Here is a 19,405-nt window from a genome sequence, read left to right on the forward strand (position 1 = left end):
CCCATTCAAATCATTTCCCCACTGAAGTCTCAATCCTCATGGGCGAAATGCCAATGGAAAGCAGCAGCAGGGAAGATGCAGCCTCCCTCCTCTCCCCACCCAGAGGCTGTCTGGCTTGCATTTCAGCTCTGACCAAGGCCTGCCTCGACTTCCTCAACAGATTCAGGCACCACTCGAGGGCAAGGCCACACCTAAAGGCACGTGTCTCTTCCCTCAGCCCCACTGCTGGGTTTTGGGCAAAGCGGTTACTCAGGAAATACTTGCTGACTGTTTTCCTGAAAATCCTCCCCAGGACAGGAAACCGCTCTGTACAAAGACAGCAGGCCGGCTGGGGTCAGCAAGGGGTGGGCCACAGAGGGAAAGGAGACCCCAGAGCCCCATCTGTCACCTCCATCTCCCCCAAAGAGCTGAGGTTTCCCCCAGGACAAGCGCTGGGCAAGCAGCCCTTCTAAGCCACGACAGAGGACTCTCAGGGATGCCAGGCACCTCTCCCAGCCTCCTCCAAAGGGACACTCAGGGGCATGCTTGGTGGCCTCAGCCTGGGCAAAAAACAGCTGAATAGGGAGGGGCTGTAGGAGGCTGCTTCCATGGCCATGGATGAGTGTGTCCTGGGGGTGAGTGCCCGGTTCACACAGCCTGCTCTTCTTCCAAACCCACCTCTGGCCGGAGTGCAGGGTTGGGGGAAACAAGCTCTTTCTTTGGTTTGGAAGCTCCCTGCAGGGTGAGGGTCTGGAAAGGGAGAACAGGGGCTTCGAGGCCTAGAGAGCCTGTCCTCTTAGGGAGGGGTCCACTGGCAGCCATAAGAGGCTCAGAGCCTGCCCCTCCCTCCCTCCCTCAGGGACCCCGGAGTCAGGAGATATGGGTGTGCTTCTGGCCCTTTGCTGGCTACCACCTGACCACCGCTGACAGCCACAGGACTACCTCAGAGGGCTGGAGAGGACGTGGTAGCTGGGGAGCCCTCCTTCCTTGGTCCCCCTTCCAGGCTGCCACGGAAAGGCCCCCGAGGACAGCCCCAGGCAGGGGAGCTGATGGGGCACAGACAGGGCTGGGAATCCAGGTCTGGGGAGTGGAGGAGGGTGTCCTGCGCTTGCTTATTCATTTACCATCGATTTTCATTCACTCCCTCCTTCAGGCGCAGAGACAGACGGGAGGCACCGGATAATGAAGACAAATCCTCAAATCAACAAAGATGTGGTCACCAGCATTGAAATCTCGTGGTCCCTGCACTCGCTTGAGGAGCTCCAGATAGAATGAAAGGTGGATGGACGGAAGATGAGATCAGCTCCCTCCAGAGAGAACGCGAAGGACGGGGGACCGCTCAGGGAGAGGGGTAGTCAGAAAGGCTTCCTGGAAGAGCTGGAATTTAGGGATGGGCATAATTTAGATACAAAAGCTGAGGCTGGGGTGTGCCAGGCATCCTGGTCAGAGAACAGGAAAAGCAAAGGCCAGGCAGTGGACTCCTCTGGGGCCAGGACCATCCTGCTGGCTCAGGAGAAAGGCTCCAGGCTCAGGCATACAGGGACGTGGCCTGGTCTGGGTTGGGTGTGGTCTGTACTGTCAGGGACAGATGATGGCTTTTGGTTTATGAAAGAATGAAACACAGCAAGCCCATGCCCCCTGCCCATGACTTCGCTGGGGTGCAGGATGTGCTTTTAGGCGCATCCTGACTCCACCCTGTCTCTCCGGGTGTCTCTGGGCCTTCATTGTTCTTTCACCTCATCTCTTTGTGCCTCCCTTTTTTTTTTTTTTTTTTTTTTATAGAGACAGGGTCTCGCTATGTTGTCCAGGCTGGTCTCGAACTCCTGGGCTCGAGTGATCCACCCGCCTCGGCCTCCCAAAGTGCTGGGATCACAGGCGTGAGCCACGGCACCCGGCCTCTTGCTGCTGTTTCTAAAATCTCCCTCTGCCTCTGAATTTCTTATCTTCATTTCCCTCCGTGTCTGTGTCTTTGTGTGTTCAGAGCCTTCTTGTTTCTTGGTTCGTCCTTCTGTCTATGCCAGCTCCTCTCACTCTCCAGGATCTGCCTCTCTGCATCTCTGGGCCTCCATCTCTGTCTCTCCCTCCCCAGGTCTCTCTGTCACATATCCTCAGGGCCCTGCTTTCTTGGCCTCTGGGTTTGTGCCTCAGTTTCCCCCACCTGGGCTGGAATCTCACTCTCTCAGGTCCATGGGGTCTGTGATCAGAGCTTAGGTATGGGGTGGGCTGCCTGCTTTGCCTGGATCTCCTGTCTATCCCAGGGGCAACCAAGGTAGGGAGGCCTGTCTGCCTCTTCCTGTGTGCAGGGCGGCCCTGCTGCCCACTTCTGGACCACCAGCGGGAAATCAGCTCAGCCCCATGTGCAAGGCCAGGCTTCACCTGTGATGGACAGGTGGCCCTGGGAGAGAGCTGAGAGCTGAGGGGAGCCAGGGCAGTTATCTCCCAGGCCTTTGCTGGCATCAGATGGGGCAGAGAGGCCCAGATTTATTCACTTCACTTAGTCTCTGAGACAGGTGAGTGGCTGGAGACGTATGTGCTTCACTGCACGAGGCAGAGCCTAGCATGGGCGAGGCAGAGCCTAGCATGGGCCAGGCACACACGGGAGCTCTGCACACCAAAAGGAAGCCAGAGGCTGGCCCTTGGGGGCTGGGCCCCACTCTCCCAGTTCAGCTAAGACAGGGGCAAGGGGCGCGCAGATGTCACTTTGCAGCTGGAATCAACCAATCGGCCAAGGTTGTCATTGGGTCTCGGGCAAATTAGAGGAGACAGCCATGCTCCTGACCTCCGTGACGTGGCTAACGAGGGCCTTCTGCTCTTGGAAATCCATCTCTAAGTCAGTGAGGAGGCCCACGACAGGCAGGTGGGCTGCTGGGGGAAGGGGTCGGGTGCAGCAGGTGAGGAAAGCAACAGCAGCTCATTCGTGCTCAGGACATCTGTTCTGGGAGCGGCCCCTCCATTCACGCCCATCATCACTGAGCTTGTGTCTGGCTTAACCAATGGCTCCAAAGGTCACAACAAATTCATGTGTGTGGGCTTCCGTTTCAAAACATCGCCATGTAAGACGCGGCCGGGCCTCTACTCCCCTGAGATTTAGGGAAAGGGCCGTTTCCTGACTGCTGCAGGTAGTTCTCTGCCTTTCCATGCTGAGACTATGGTGCAAACTATCTGACCTCTCTGTGACTTAGTTTCCTCTTCTGTAAAATGGGACAACAGTAGTGGCCCCATCACAGGTTGTTGGGGGATGACACGAAATAACAGAGATGCACAGCGCCCAGCACAGCCTGCAATGAGCAACCATGTCATCTATGGCAGCTACGGCTGTTGCTGTCTTTATCGGACTCCTCGGCACTGAGGGCCAAAGCCCGTCCCTTTTACTGCACGGACAGATAGGCAGTGGTACCCAGGCCTCAGCTGACCCTGGCAGAATGGCAGCTGCCTGAGAAGACCAAGGCCGACTGTCAGCGCCTCTCCCAGCGGAACCCACGGCGGCCTCGGGCAGTTCAGCGTCACCCCCTCCCCTCGCCCTGCCTCAGCTGGGAGGGATGACATTCATTCCCCAAATGTCTGGCTGGACCAGAGCCACAGACACAACTGTCTATGACATTGTTTGATTGTTTATTTTCTTGACCCAAACAGCAGACCTGCACCAGCGAGATCTGAGTCAGCGGCTTCCAAGGTGCCACACGGGGCCTGCGGTGCTGTTCTCAGGTGGTTCAAAGACAACTCCCCCCTTCCTTGTCTCTAAACAGTCCTTTCCGGTGTGTGTGTGTGTGTGTGTGTGTGTGTGTGTGTGTGTGTGTGTGTGTGTGTGTGTGTGTGTGTGTGTGTGTGTGTGTGTGTGTGTGTGTGTGTGTGTGTGTGTGTGTGTGTGTGTGTGTGGGTGTGTGTGTTGGCTTCTATTAGCTTTTTATATTTCAAAAATCCCAGGTACTTCCAGCTCCCTGGGACTACAGAATCCATGCAGGGAGGAAAATGAACGGAGACGGGGAAGGTGATAATTAAGCATAAAGAGACCTTCCTGGGGCTAGGACTTGGGAAGGGAGCTTCAGTCAGTTCACGGCACTTAGTGAGCGCTTATCACAGCACAGTGGGGATGCTGGGTGGGTCTGACGGGATTTCATTTGGCAGCACGTGCCTGTCTGTGTGGCGCGTGTGCGTGTGTGCAGAGGGTGGGGACGACGCGGAAATGGGGCTGGGCTTTCCAGTAGAGGCTGATCTGAGAACTGCCTTACCAGCCACTGCTCTACCCCCTGCCTGGAATTCCTCCGTAAGTTTCATTCCTTTGGATTTAGACCTGTAAGACATGACCGCTGGGAGAGAACAGACTCTGTCCCAGCCCCTCATCCATTCTACTCACGGGGAAACCAACACCTAGAGAGGAAAAAGGGCTTCCAACGCCAAGACTGTCCAGCCCAGGAGTCCCCCAGAAAAACACCAGCCCTGTAGGGGCTGGGCCTGTAAAGCCCTGCTGATGAGGTCACGTTGGGCCACCTCCATGCTCACAGCAGCCACTAGGGGCAGGGTCAAGGGGTCAGGGTTAGTACAGACACACAGACATGACCTGGTCAGGCCCCTGCCTTCCACTGGCCAGGTGCAAAGGTCAGGGAGTGAAGTGAGCTGGACATGAGGGCCCTTCCCTTCTGAGATAAGCATACCCATTTTTCTTGCAACAGGCGTCCCTGTTGGTCTGTCTTCTATTCTCTCTTTTCACAGGGACGTGAAACAAGAACGGTTTCCCTTTCTTCTTAAAAACACTGCAATAGTGATGCTGAAAGGGTATCAGAGACAATAGGGCAGGGTGGGGACTGCAGCGAACCACAGAATGCAAGCGGGGAGCGGCCACTTACCCTGACCAACTTCCTCTAGCGGGGAGCGGCTACTTACCCTGATCAACTTCCTCTAGCGGGGAGCGGCCACTTACCCTGATCAACTTCCCCGAGCAGGGAGGTACCCTTCCACAAAGGAAGCCAGAGCTCCAATTTTTAAAAAATGAGAGTTCTCCACATTTAAACAAGTTGACAATGAATTTTAAGCAGTAGGCCAGATTGAATCACTGCTCCACCAGTCTGTGACCCAAAACACAGGCAAATGTGTGGTCCCTGAGGACAGACGGCACCCACCTCCCGACACGGAGCCTTCCTACTCCATTCTGCCTCCTGCAAGCTCCAGCCCCCTGGCCCTGGTGCGTACAACACACACTCCCAGCTGCTTGGAAGGCTGTGGAGAATTCACGTACCGCGACTGGTCTATGTGACAGAAATGGCAAATCCAGAGTCTGCTAGCAAAATACGGGGGTGGGGAGTGGGCTGGGGGTGAGGAGAAGGAGGCTGAGCTTCCAAAATGCAAATCTCTCAGGGACAGAGAGAGAAGGAAGGCAGCATAGCAGCAGCTGGCTCTGGGCAGTCAGCAATGCTCTCTGAAAATAAAACATTTTACAATCCACAACTGCACCTCATTAAGAATGAATGGATCGGCTGGTATAAATAGCACGCTGCGTGAAGAAGTCAGGAAACAGCATATGCGTTTGATGGAAAAACGGCAGCCACAAGGCTGCTTATTAGCTTGGTCGGCGGAGGCTCTGCCTCACTAATGAGACGGGTCCCGGGTTCGAAGCTGGGGTCGGTGGAGGCTCCGCACTAACAAGACGGGTCCCAGGTTCGAAGCTTGGGTTGGCCACATGGCTTCCCTGATCTTGGAGCACAGAAGGCCTCGCCCTGTGCCAGCCCTGGTCCCAACCTGGGCTTAACTCTGGACACACAGTGCCAGCCCACAGTGAGCTTCTCACAGCTTCTGACCCGCAGGACCCCCACTCTAATGTCCTACCTCTGGGCTTGAATGCTGCCATTGACAGGGAGCTCACTCCTCCGTCAGATGCAAAACACTCAGTTCTGTGGCTGGATGGCTGTTGATCAAGGAAACCTAAATGTCCCCTGCCCTGCCTCAGCTCTGCTCCAGGTCTGGGAGAAGTGGCCTTAGCTGGCCAAGCCATCCGTTATGTTTGAGTATCGGACACCAGCCACGCCATCCGTTACGTTTGAGTGTCGGACACCAGCCACGCCACCCGTTACGTTTGACTGTCGGACACCAGCCACGCCATCCGTTACGTTTGAGTGTCGGACACCGGCCACGCCACCCGTTATGTTTGACTATCGGACACTGGCCACACCACCCATTATGTTTGAGTATCGGACACTGGCCACACCATCCGTTATGTCTGACTATCGGATACCGGCCACGCCATCCGTTATATTTGACTATCGGACACTGGCCACACCATCCGTTACGTCTGACTATCGGACACAGAACAGAAATAATTGGGCCAATCACTTTTTCTCCCAAGTATGGACGTGGGGTCCTGAGAGCGGGGTGAGGGTGGGGCAGATGGTTGACTTGGAGGGCAGGCAGGCTGCAGAGCGGGCGTCAGGAGCACAGAGCTGGTACAAGTGGAAGCAGCTCAGCCGCCCTGTCTCCTCGTGGCCTCGCCAGCCTTCGTCTCCCGCCCTGATTCTGGGAGAACCTTCCTCAGTGGCTTGGCAGCAACCCCCACCTTGTGCCAGCCTTGGTGGTCCCTGATCCTCACAACCAAAAATCCCCAACAGTCAGAAAAGAAAAAGCCAGTGAGCGTCGAGAACTGAGCGAGAGCCTGACTCCGCATGGCTTCTGCCAAGGGCGGGGCGGGCACTGGGTTTTAGAAGCCGGGATCCTGGGTCCTCTTGGGCACAGCGTGGCCGCCTACAGGACCCTGGCCAGCCTTCCCCTCCTCATCCATCGTGAACAGTCGATTCCACCGTCTGTAGCTGCCCTGGAGGCTGTTCTGAGCATCAGCTGGGTTAGCGGCCATGAGTCACAGAGCGTTGGGGCTAGTACAGCTCGGAGGGACTCAGCTCTTCCAGGAAGACAGGTAGAGGGCGTGGGGTGGGGGCGGCAGGTTAGCTGGGGGGTCACTGAGGAAGGGCGGCCCTGGCAAACATTTGTGGCCTGAGCTGAACCAGAGTGTGCAACCCACACAGAACCCTCAGGCTTGCTTTCACCCCACCACAAAAAGGACCACAGTTTGGAATTTTTAAAACCTGTCTAACATCAAATGAGCCACTGAAGTGATCCTGAAACTCCCATTTTTCTTAAAACTCCCCACCTGGAACAAATGCAAAACCTGGAAGGGAACCGGTGTGTCACCCTGTTCAAAGCAACCCAGGAGGCCTGCGCTCCCCTCTGGGGAAGGATGGACGGTGGGAGGTGGCAGGATTCCTGCAGAGAGGCCTGAGGAGGGACAATGACCCAGCCCTCAGTGGAGAAGGGAAAAGGAATTTGCCTCACAGCCGGAGCTGCCTGTGTCCCAGCCTGGGAGCTTTTCGATTCCTCTCTAAGGGCATGGACGTGAGGAGGAAATATGTATTTACACCCTGTGAGCGGGGCTTTTGATGGTGCTGGACAAAGTGGAAAGGCCTCAATCTGCCCAGGCACAGCCCAGTGACAAGGCTTTGGATGATACCCCAGGATCCCAGGCCGAGGTCCACATGGTAAAACCTCATGAATCCAGAGGCCCTGGCTCCCACCCGAGGAAAGGACACATGTCCCAGAAAGCCCTCTGAACACTGGCTTCAGGCCCCTGGTGTCAGGCGCTCAGTCACAATTGAGAAAGGCAGGCAGAAATGACACAGCAGGCCAGGTGCGGTGGCTCACGCCTGTAGTACCAGAACTTTGGGAGGCTGAGCCGGGCGGATCACTTGAGCCCAAGAGTTCGAGACCAGCACGGGCAACGTGGAAGCACCCCGTCTCTACAGATACAAAAAAATTAGCAGGTGCGGTAGTACATGGCCAGCTACCTGGGAGGTGGGAGGATTGCTGTAGCCCAGGAAGTGGAGTGTGCAGTTAGCTGAGACTGAGCCACTGTATTCCACTCCAGCCTGGGTGACAGAGTGAAACCCTGTCAAAGAGAAAGAAAGAAAGAAAAAGAAAGAAAAGAAAGAAAAAGAAAGAAAGAGAGAGAGACAGAAAGAAAGAAAGAAAGGAAGGAAGGAAGGAAAGAAAGAGGAAGGAAGGAAGGAAGGAAAAGAAAGGGAAAAGGAAAGGAAAGGAGAGAGAGAGACAGAGAGAGAAAGAAAAGAAAAGAAACGAAAAGAAAAGAAAAGAAATGAAACGAAACTCCAGGGCAGACCCAGGCAGCGGTACCTCCAGGTCACAGCTCTGGAGGTTGAAGAGAATAAGAAGCCGCATCCTGTTAACTGTCCTCGGCACTGGAGTCAGAGAACAACGTTCCATCTGAGAATCACCTCCACACGTAACGACTCCAGGCAGCCTTGCTCCTCCAGCCGCACCTTTATCGTTCTTCCTTTCTTTACAGTGACAGCTGGAACTGCAGCGCCCATCCTGTGACCATGAGGGAAAGAGAAGGATTGCAAAGACATCTGTCCTGACATCACTGAAGCTGCTGAACCGAAGCCATCGCTCCTTCCTCTGAGCTTCGTATTTTATGAGAAAAAGATGTACTCTTTCGCTACTCAAATATGCCATGTTGATGTGGCTACTCTCAACTCCCACCCCCAGCAACTCTCTCTCTGTGCACAGGGTGGAAATCCAGCTTGAAGGAAAGAAGCCTGCGGAGGGGTGAGCCCAGCTCTAAAGATGTCACAACCCCAGGGCCCGCAGCACCGGTGCCGCCATTGACACCTCCTATACCACGGGACCAAAGAGACCAGGACGTGTGCAAAAGCTGACTTTACTGCTGTCATATATGAGCAATGATATGCCAGGAAGAGCAGGGCAGAGCACACACTGTCTGCAGGGAGCAGGTGGAGGGGGAGAGACATTGCTCAGAGGCAGACCCTGCGGCTAGTTACCAAGAGGTACTCAGGCCATGCCATTCCCCGCCCCCTCCTGAGGAAAGAAGGAATACCCTGCTGGGACCCACCAAGGGGTCTGCAGGCAAACCCTTGGCCAAAATCAATACCCAGCGTCCAGGGGAGGGAGACAGCAGCAAACTCAGGTAGTCAGCGCACCTGTCCCGCAGGTGCAGTGCAGTCATTGGCTCTCCCTGAGATAACACAGACGACAGGAACACGTCTACTATTTCCCTAATACTTTCATTGTGTTATTTTTAACATTTCGATCTTATCTATCTGTAGTGTGTTTCTGGATACACCCAGAAGGAGAAAGAAATCTAAGTGCACCAGCTCCAGTTATGAGATGGGTCTGTTAGCTTCTCATTGAGTTGAAAAGCGACTTATGGTTGGCGTCCGTACATTCTCAGGCTACCCTTTCTCTCTTATTGTCTATTCCACTTGTCTGTTGATTCATTCTACAAATAAATATTCTGTTTATCCTGACACCAATACTCTATTGTTCTTACTTATTTCAGTAACTTTATAATCAAGCTTTAAAATTTGGCTGGACAGTTCTTTCCACTACCCTCCCGATTCTGCTTTGTTTTGGTTTTTTTGTTCTTTTTTTTGTTTTGTTTTGTTTTTTTGAGAGATAGGGGTCTCACTCTTTCACCCAGGCTGGAGTGCAGTGGTGTGGTCTCAGCTCACTGCCGCTTCAAGCTCCTGGGCTCAAGTGATCCTCCCACCTTAGCCTCCTGAGTAGCTGGAACTACAGGTATGTGCCACCACACCTGGCTAAGTCTTAAAAATTTATTTGTAGAGACAGTGTCTCGTTATGTTGCCCAGGCTAGTCTTGAACTCTTGACTCAAGCAATCCTCCTGACTTGGCCCCCAAAGTGCTGGGATTATAGGCATGAGCCAGTGTACACAGCCTACCCTTGCTATTCTTAAAAAGAGTTTTTTGGCCGGGCGCGGTGGCTCATGCCTCTAATCTCAGCACTTTGGGAGGCCAAGGTGGGTGGATCACCTGATGTCAGGAGTTCAAGACCATCCTGACCAACATGGAGAAACCCCACCTCTACTAAAAATACAAAATTAGCTGGGCATGGTGGTGCAAGCCTGTAATCCCAGCTACTCAGGAGGCTGAGGCAGGAGAATCACTTGAACCCGGGAGGTAGAAGTTCCAGTGAGCTGAGATCGTGCCATTGCACTCCAGCCTGGGCAACAAGAGTGAAACTCCATCTCAAAAAAAAAAAAGTGTTTTTTGTTGTTAAGCTATTCTCCACCTTATGAATTTTAAAAATTGAAATATAATTTATATACCACAAAAGGTACCCTCAGAAAGTATACAACTCAGTGGTTTTTAGTATAGCCATACATTTGTGTAGCCACCACGGTCCAGTTTCAAGCATTTTCATCAGCTCTGTGTACCCATTAGCAGTCAGCCCCCATTCCCCTCCCCATCCTCCCCAAGCGCTGGCAGCCACCCGTCTACTTTCTGCCTCTGTGCACTGGCTTGCTCCTGCCGGCTCGTACAGATGAGATCATACAACATGTGGCCTTTCGTCTCCGGCTTCTTCCACTTCTCATGGCGTTTTCAAGGTTCGTCTAGGCTACAGTGTGGATCAGCACTCCCTTCCTTTCTATGACTGAATAATGTTCCATCATGTGATTGCACCATATTGTATCCATTCATCAGTTGATGGACATATGAGTTGTTGCCACTTTTTGGTTATAATGGTCCTGTGAACAATTGTGTCCTTATGAATATTTAAAAATCATCTTAGGCCAGGTGCGGTGGCTCACGCCTGTAATCCCAGCACTTTGGGAGGCCAAGGCGGGTGGACAACTTGAGCTCAGGACTTTGAGACCAGCCTGACGACACAGTGAGACGCCCATCTCTACAAAATATACGAATTTAAACGTGTGTTAGGTGCAGTGGTGTGTGCACCTGCAGTCTTGGCTACCGGGGAGGCTGAGGTGGGAGGATCCTGTGAACCCAGGAGGTCCAGGCTGCAGTGAGCCGTGATTGCGCCACGGCGCCCCAGCCTGGGCGACAGAGCAAGACACTGTCTCTAAAATTTAAAAAAAAGTAAAAAAACTAGAAATTGATCTGAATGTCCATCAATAGGTGATTAATTGTAATACACTATATTGTGAGATTTTACTCAGCCATGAAAATGAATAATGTAGAATCTGTATCTGTTGGCCTGGAAGGTTGCTCATATTCTTTTAAGTGAAAAAAGCACCATGCAGAGTGGCGGGTAAGAGCCTATTTTTATTGCTAAAACAAAAGCCAAAAAAGCCATATATCAAGTATATGTTTGTAGGAACACAGAGAAAGGGTTTGGAGATGAGGGGAAGTAGAAGAGATTTTTCCTTTTCATACATCTTTGAATTAACTTGCTAAAATATATCTTGTATTCTTATGTAATTAAAAATTAACAAAGAAAGGCCTGGCACGGTGGCTCATGCTGGTAATCCCAGCACGTTGGGAGGCCGAGGCAGGTGAATTGTTTGAGGCCAAGGGGTTTGAGACCAGCCTGGCCAACATGGTGAAACCCCGTCTCTACTAAAAATACAAAAATTAGCCAGGTTTGGTGGTGCACGCCTGTAATCCCAGCTACTCAGGAGGCTAAGACTTGAGAATTGCTTGAACTCAAGAGGCGGAGGTTGCAGTGAGCCGAGATCACACCACCACACTCCAGCCTGGGTGGCAGAGCAAGGCTGTCTCAAAAAAAAAAAATGAACCAAGGATTTAAGAAAGGAAAAAAGTAACGTGAGAAACATCAACCCACCCGTTGTCTGTGGGCAAGTAATAATTTAAAGAGAGAGAGAGAGAGAGAGAGAGAAATGGAGGTGGCAAAGAGGCTTGGAGAGAGGCTGAGAGAGCGAGTGAGCTGGTGCTGTGATCGGCTCCAAGCCGGTGAGAGGGACTGTGGGGCGGGAGGAGGATGCTGGCCCCGGGGCCCTCGGAGGCAGGGTGCCAGGAGGAGCAGCATCTGGCGAGAGCAGGGTGGTTTTCACAGCCTCCGAGTATCTCCTGGGACTTTCCAGCAGACCCCAATCCAGAGGATCCACAGTCTACTGCAAGAGCGTGGGGCCACTGCCCTCCTCGCCCATAAAATTAAAAGCCCATCTTTAATTAAGTAAAAGGCCAAGTCTGCGTGCCTGAGGAGGTGAGGGGGGGCTCTGCTCCTCCCCAGGGTGTGCACATGTGCATGGGAGTGTGTGTGCATGTGCGCAACTGTGTGTGTGTGCACATGAGTGTGTGTGTGAATGAGTCTGTGAGCTACTGTATGCATGAGTGTGTGTGTAAAGCTACTGTGTGTACATGCACGTGTGACTGTGTGTGCATGCATGTGTGTGTGAGCTTGTGTCTGCATGTATGTGTGTGCATGCAAGTGTGTGTGCACGTGAGCGTCTATGTGTGTGCACGTACAGATGTGAGTGTGTGTGCATGCGCATGCATATGTGTGCATGTGGATGCGTGTGTGTGCATGTGGATGTGTGTGTGCATGTGGATGTGTGTGTGCATGTGGATTCAGTGTGTCTGTGTGTGGATGTGTGTGCATGTGAGCATGTGTGCATGTGGATGTGAGTGTGTGTACGTGGCTGTGTGGATGTGAGCATGTATGTGTGTGCATGTGGATGTATGTGTGTGCATGTGTGTGCAAGTGTATTACGTGTGTGTCCATGTGGATGTGTGTGCACGTGGATGTGTGTGTACGTGGATGTGTGTGGATGTGGTTATGTGTGTGCATGAACGTGTGTGTACAAGTGTAGGTACACATGCTTGTGCATGTGGATGTGTGTGTGGATGTGTGTCCATGTGGATGTGTGCGTGTGGATGTGAGAGTGTGTGCACGTGGATGTCAGTGTACGTGGATGTGTGTGTGTACATGGATGTGTGTGTGGATGTGAGTGTGTCCATGTGGATATGTGTGTGCATGTGAATGTGTATGTGAATGTCAGTGTGTGTGTGCATGTTGATGTGTGTGTAGGTGTGAGCGTGTGTCAATGTGGATGTGTTTGTGTGTGGATGTGTGTCTCACTGTGTGTGGATGTGTGTCAATGCGGATGTGTTTGTGTGTGGATGTGTGTGTCATTGCGGATGTGTTTGTGTGTGGATGTGTGTGTCATTGCGGGTGTGTTTGTGTGTGGATGTGTGTCTCATTGCGGGTGTGTTTGTGTGTGGATGTAAGCATGTGTGTGTGTGCCCTGACTTGGAGCAGACAGGGCAGTGATAGCTCTTGAAGTGGGGCGTAGGCCACAGCTGCCCCCACAGGCCTTCAGCCTCTCTGGCTCAACTGGCTCCAAGCAGCGTTTTAAACCCGCAAGTGTCCACCAGCTTCTGCTCCCACTGTCTGAGGGACATGGACAGATCTCGACAGGGCTCAGCAGGAGAAGGCCTGAGGTCCGAGGGTGGCAGAGGGACCAGGTGGAGGACCGCCACTTCTCCAGCCAATCTCTGGCCACTCACTTCCAGGCTGGGCGGCCGCAGTGCCCCTCAGGCCAGGGTCCCAGCCAGGCCTGCACCGCCTCCTCCTGAGGGACTCCCCGCCTGCCCGGTCTCCACTGCACTGCATTCCATGGTCCCCACCAATGTCTGTCCGTGGCAGCGATGTCGGGGGGTGAGCTCACAGGCAGCAGAGGTGTACGCAGCACCCGGTAGGACCAGCGAGGAGAGGCCACCATGAGGGAGTCGGGGTGCTGAGGACAAAGTGCCTGCAGGCTGCGCACCAAGGCACGGGTGTCGATCTGCCTGGCAGGTCCACGTACGGGGGATTTATACCTTCTACATGCATCACTGGACAACTTTCACATGTTCGTAATAAACATGCATTACTTTTATAACAAGAAAAAAAATCCCGAATGACATAAAGATAGTCAGATGTCAGGTCACAACCAAAGACCAAGATGTCCCACAGCCCCTGAGAGGCGGCCGCCAGGTGTATTGTCATGGGTCCACTTCCTCCAAGACGAGCCATGACCTGAATGAGCCTCCCTCACCGCTCTGCCTGCTGTCTCATCTAAGACCCTCAGACCCCGAGTATTTGGCAGAAACGTGAACACTTCAGAGCAAAAGGACCACCAGAGAGGGCAGGAGCCTGCCCTTGGGTCCCAGCTCAGCCACACACCTGCCGAGGAAGTCCCTCCTCTTCTCTGAGCCGCAGGTACACCCATCTATAAAATGCAGTCATTAAATAACTGCCCGACCACCTTCCGAGACTGTTGTGAGACCAGGAATTTGAAAATAAAACCACAAGCATCAAAGCATCACGAAAGCTGCGGAGAGCAGTCCACAACCAGGTCCACTGCCAAGTGGGGCGGCCACCTGGGACACACACACCTTAATGTAGCCACCAGAACGCCCAGGGACACTGGGGCACAAAGTCACCATACTAATTAGGACCAGGGAAGCCAGGAGTCCTCCCTTACTGAGACACAAGACAAGTGCCAGGAAGAGGTGGTGAGGGCCTGCCTGGGAAGGATGCAGGTTTTATACTTAGCAAAATACCTTAATTGACGTCCCATTTCTGTGAAGTGCTGCTCATGGCATGCTTGCCCCCAGGTCAGTACTTGTATGCGATACTGCTCCCCGTGGCCCTCCCGCCGCACTCCTGCACAGAGCAAACAAGCACCTGCTGGAGGTCCCCGCTGTTCATCGGGAGAAGGTGTGGACAGGTTATCCAGGGAGACAGGCAGAGGGGACTTACCTCTTCCTCGGGCCCACGTGTAGGTGCGGCTGGTCTCGGAGCTTCTGGGCTCTCGCTCTGCCGGTTCCGTGGACAAAGGTCGGAAGTGGGGGTCATCTGCTCGGCCAGGGGTCTTCAGGGGCAGGATATACTTGGGGAGCCCTTTGTAGAACCAGGCCCCCGACCTCTTCCAGACCTGAGTGGGGGAGAGAGCTGCTTGGGGCACAGGACGCAGAGGAACCTCCCCTCCTGCTCCTTGCCCAGATGACGGGAGGCAGGACGCGGAGAGCTAGGAGCAGAGTGGGAGTGGGAACTCTGGCTCTGCCCTCCCTGGCTGATGGGCTGGGCTGTCACTTACCTCCCCGGGACTCAGGACAATTAGGAGCTAAGTCCCATGAACTCTCCAAACCTTCTTTCCCTTATTTTAGAGTTGAGGACTTGCTCTGCTGCCCAGGCTGGAGTGCAGTGGTGCAGTCATCACCCGCTGCAGCCTCCACCTCCTGGGCTCACGCGGTCCTCCTGCCTCAGCCTCCTCAGCAGCTGGGACCACTGCACCTGAGTCTACACCCGCTTTAAAGACAAGCCCATGTCCTCCTGTTTCTCTCTTGCAGAGCGGGGATCTCAATACGGGCCTGGCATGTGAGAAAGGTTTATGAAAACTGTCCTCTGTTACGGTCTGTATCCTCCACCACTTGGGATCCTAGAGATTGCCTAGTCAGACCCCTGCCCATCCCCAGTCCCTTCCAGCCCCTGCTGGAAAACTCCTAGTGACAGGAAGCCCACAAGCCACCAGGGACTGCTGAGTTTCCACTAGATCTGCCAGTGACTGGCACTTCCTTCCCACCAGCTGACCTCCCGAGCACCTTCTCTCACTGGCCCAAGGCAGAGGGCTGCACAGGACGGACTCTCCCAGCTGCAAGTACCTGCAGACACCTCCCCGGCCCCCAGCTCTTCTTGGTGCCATGCACAGACCCCCAGCTTCTCAAGGACAACACCCTGGTTCCCCAGCTGTCCCAGGTCCCCTCTCATCGAGCCACCCCCTCTCGTCATGTTTGTCACTGCCCCTCAGGAGAGGGACTCAGAAGTGGCCACAAAGCTCCAGACTTGTTCTGGCTGCCCCCAGGGCACAGCCACTGACCTTCCACCCTCTTTCCTGCCTTAGTTCTGTCATCCATGGGTCCTGAGCCTCCAAGGAGCCCCTCTTGACCCCATGTAGTCCCCCAGGGACTCTCAGAGCCAGGTGGGTCAGAGGGTGCCTGCCAGGGCCCAAGCAGGTACAAAGCATCCCTTCATCATTGCCCTGGGGAAGTGGTGAGAGTCACCCTAAAGCTGGCCAGACACCCCCAAAGGCTGGCAGAGCCCCAGGAATCTGGGGATGCCCACCCTGAACTCACAGGGTGGGAGGTGCTCTGGGTCTGGGACGCACAGCCCCTTGGGCTCTGAGGGGTCCCTCTGTCCCTCTAATACCCTCAGCTTGGACACCCAGGCTCCCCACTCCTGCTGTCCCTGGAAGCAAAGGCTGAATCAATGGCAGCTTCCACATGCTCGCTGTGTGGCTTTGAGTGAGTTACTTAACCTCTCTGAGCTGAGTTTCTTTATTGATTAAACTGATGAAATGTGATAGCTGCTGAGAAAGCTGGAAGTGCTCAACAGAGCAAAGGGCACCCAGAAGGTGTTCACAAGATGCCACCTGCCTGCCTCCTTGCTGTCCCTTCCGCTCGAGGCTCCAGGGCAGAGCAGCAGAGGCTGAGGGAGTGCCGGGCTGGACCATATCACAGCCTTGGAAGCTCTTCTCTGAGGACTTCTCAGATGGGACGGCCTTTCCAACAGGAACAGAAAGGACCGCCTCTTGGAGACGGCCACCGATTAGAATTCAGAGCAGCTGCTGAATCAGGGTCCCTAAATTTTTAATACCTCCTTCAGAAAACACCACATACTGTATAGTCTCTTTTCCAATGAAGGAAATAAATTCAGGGTATTTAGTCAGGAGGGGTGGGAGCCTGTAAACGAACACTTTGCAAAAACCTCAACTGACATGACCCTTCTCAGAGAAGGGCAGGCCAAGGTTCCGAGCCAACGTCCTGAACCTGAATCCTGGGTCTGGCACCCAGCACCTGTGTGATTCGGACACACTGACCTCCCTGTTTCCTCACCACTAGGCAAACACAGGAGCAGGGCTTATCTCACTGGGAGGACTTGAGGGTCAGGCCCAAGAATGAACATGAAGCCACAAGGGCCAGTGCCAGGCACAGAGCAGCCTCCCCACAGAGGAGAGGCCCACGGGCACCGCCTCCTCCTGCCACCTGGCAAACACAAACAGCTTTATCACCAGTGGGCCAATTCCCTACTGGAAAAATTCAAAACCAGAACCAGAATCCACTTGATTCTGAGACATTGCTTCCCACCCCCCAAACTTCCTCTGCATCACATTAATACTGTGGGATATTAACAAGAGCCAAGCCAAAAAATAATAATAATAAAGTTTTCTAATCACATATACTTGAAAAGCACTAGGTTAAACCAAGCTGCATCACTGTGGGACCTCTCAGAGCCTTTACAAAGCTCCATCGCTGCAGGACTTCTCAGAGCCTTTACTTCATCGCTGCAGGACTTGTCAGAGCCTTTACTAAGCTCCATCACTGCAGACTTCTCAGAGCCTTTACTAAGCTCCATCGCTGCAGGACTTCTCAGAGCCTTTACTAAGCTCCATCACTGCAGGACTTCTCAGAGCCTTTACTAAGCTCCATCGCTGCAGGACTTCTCAGAGCCTTTACTAAGCTCCATCGCTGCAGGACTTCTCAGAGCCTTTACTAAGCTCCATTGCTGCGGGACTTCTCAGAGCCTTTACTAAGCTCAGGTGCACAAGGTTATCCCAGAGGGCAAAAGAACACACCATGCTCTCTACCTGCAATCTGCCCGGATGGTTTTCCTAGAGAAACTCAACCTTAGTAATGGGTCTGCATGGACTCGGCACTTAACTGGGCAGCACTGACTGTCCACTTGTAGAGCGATGAGCATCTGCATCGCCAAGTAGACTGTGGGCACCTCCTTATGCTCAGAGTGCCAGGCACGGACTGCCACGTCCAGACTAGGTCCGTGGCATGAATCCCTCACTGCCCCTTCCAGCCACCCTGTGTGAAGGGCCTGCTTTTGTGTGGTTCTCGAATAGCCTGGAACCTGTCCGGTGGGATGGGTGCTTCGTGGCACCCGCTTTGGAAAACCCTTTTTCATCCTCTCGGAACCTTCCTACAACACATATTTATTTGAATGGGTAATGCAGGCACATGGTCTAAAAATCCACAAAGTGCAAAAGTAGCCAGTCTCCTCCCCCATTCCCAGAAGCATCGAGGAAGCTTGGTTGTTATCTCCACTTTTCAGGTGGGGAAACTGAGGCTCCAACAAGTTCAGCAATTTCCCCAAAGCCAGCACACTACTCTGTTGGCCTCTCCTCCACACGGAAGGCCCCAGAGTCTCATCCAACAGTTTACAGATGCAAAGCAGATGCTCACTAAACTGCAGTTGAGGGGTGAATAAATCTTCCGTGGGTCAGACGTCAGTGTGGACTCTTAGTGTCCTACAGGCAGGACACCAGAGCAGAGGGAACTGCCGGACAGGAGGAAGCAGCAAACACACAGCAGCCACCAAGGCCACCCCATCTCGGGAACGCTGCTGCGAGGCTCATTACAGCAGGTGCCCAAGTCCAAGAGGCCATGGGGGCCATGGGGTGCCAGCAAAGGCTCGCTACGCCTCCCACTGATGAGCAAAGGCTCTGGTCATCCTGCCCTGAGCTCGCCACCTCCCTGCCCTCCACTGTGGGCTGAGCCTGGGGGACCCCAAATGAAGCAGGTCCTTAAGAGCCATCTGTGAATGGCGGGGCCTGTGCAGGCTTTGAACCGCACACACACTGTCTCCCCGACCTGCCTCGGGAGTTTTCTCTTTTTTTCGCTTTTTTTTTTTGAGACAGGGTCTTGCTCTGTCACCCAGGATGGAGTGCAGTGGAGCAATCGGCTCACTGCAGCCTTCGCCTGCCCAGGCTCTGGTGATCCTCCCACCTCAGCCTCCCGAGTGGCTGGGACTGTAGGTGGTGTGCGCCGCTACACCCGGCTAATTTTTGTATTTTTTGTAGAGATGGGGTTTTACCATGTTGCTCAGGCTGGTCTCTAACTCCTGGGCTCAAGCAATCTGCCCACCTCAGCCTCCCAAAGTGCTGGGATTACAAACATGAGCCACCATGCCTAGCCTCTCCCTTTTTTTATTTTCCTGAAAAATACATACCTAGCATACAAAATAAGCACAATAACAAAAAGGTAAAATGAAACTAGGCCACCTATAACATCACTGCACAGAGGCAGCCCTGCTGAGCATGGCGGTGTGGATTTTCTTACGCCCTCGCCTGGGCAAACACACTGGTTTCTGTTTTTTTGAAAACTAGGCTAATGTAGATGCAACCTGTTCCCACCCTCCCCCAACACCTAACTGCACATCATAGCAGTCGCTGCGTATTCACAACTTCTCCATCATCATTTTTAATTGCTCCACAGTTTGGATTTATTAAACTTAATTAATCCAGCGCCCCACCGAGGGACATTTGTTTCCAATCTCTCGTCCTCACGGCAGCGCCGCAGCCATCACCCTGCACCCACCACATCAGCCCAGTTGTCGGTTATTTTGCCTTAGGAAAGACGGGTTGATTTTGCCCTTTTCCAAAATGCTTGGGGCAGAAGTGCTTCAGATTTTGAATTTTTTTGAATTTTAGAATATTTGCATTATACTTAACCAGTTCAGCATCCCAAATCTGAAAATCCAAAATCTGAAATGCTCCAGTGAGTTTTGGATTTTGGAGCATTTCAGCTTTGGGTTTTCTGATTAATGACATTCAGCCTATATTCCACAGAGCGGGATTGCAGG

General features: G+C 53.3%; 1 protein-coding gene across 3 annotated transcripts in view; it reads right to left on the bottom strand.

Moving 5' to 3' along the window:
* Positions 1-19,405, bottom strand: part of RPH3AL (rabphilin 3A like (without C2 domains)) — a 184,267-nt gene that overhangs the window by 13,626 nt on the left and 151,236 nt on the right. For all 3 annotated transcript variants that reach the window (XM_058431430.1, XM_032138175.2, XM_058431431.1), the window contains exon 6: positions 14,519-14,693. In XM_058431430.1, coding sequence (XP_058287413.1) covers positions 14,519-14,693 — 175 coding nt within the window. The remainder of the gene's footprint in view (positions 1-14,518; positions 14,694-19,405) is intronic.

Source organism: Hylobates moloch, unplaced genomic scaffold (genome assembly GCF_009828535.3).
Source record: "Hylobates moloch isolate HMO894 unplaced genomic scaffold, HMol_V3 SCAFFOLD_19, whole genome shotgun sequence".
NCBI classification, from domain to species: domain Eukaryota; kingdom Metazoa; phylum Chordata; class Mammalia; order Primates; family Hylobatidae; genus Hylobates; species Hylobates moloch.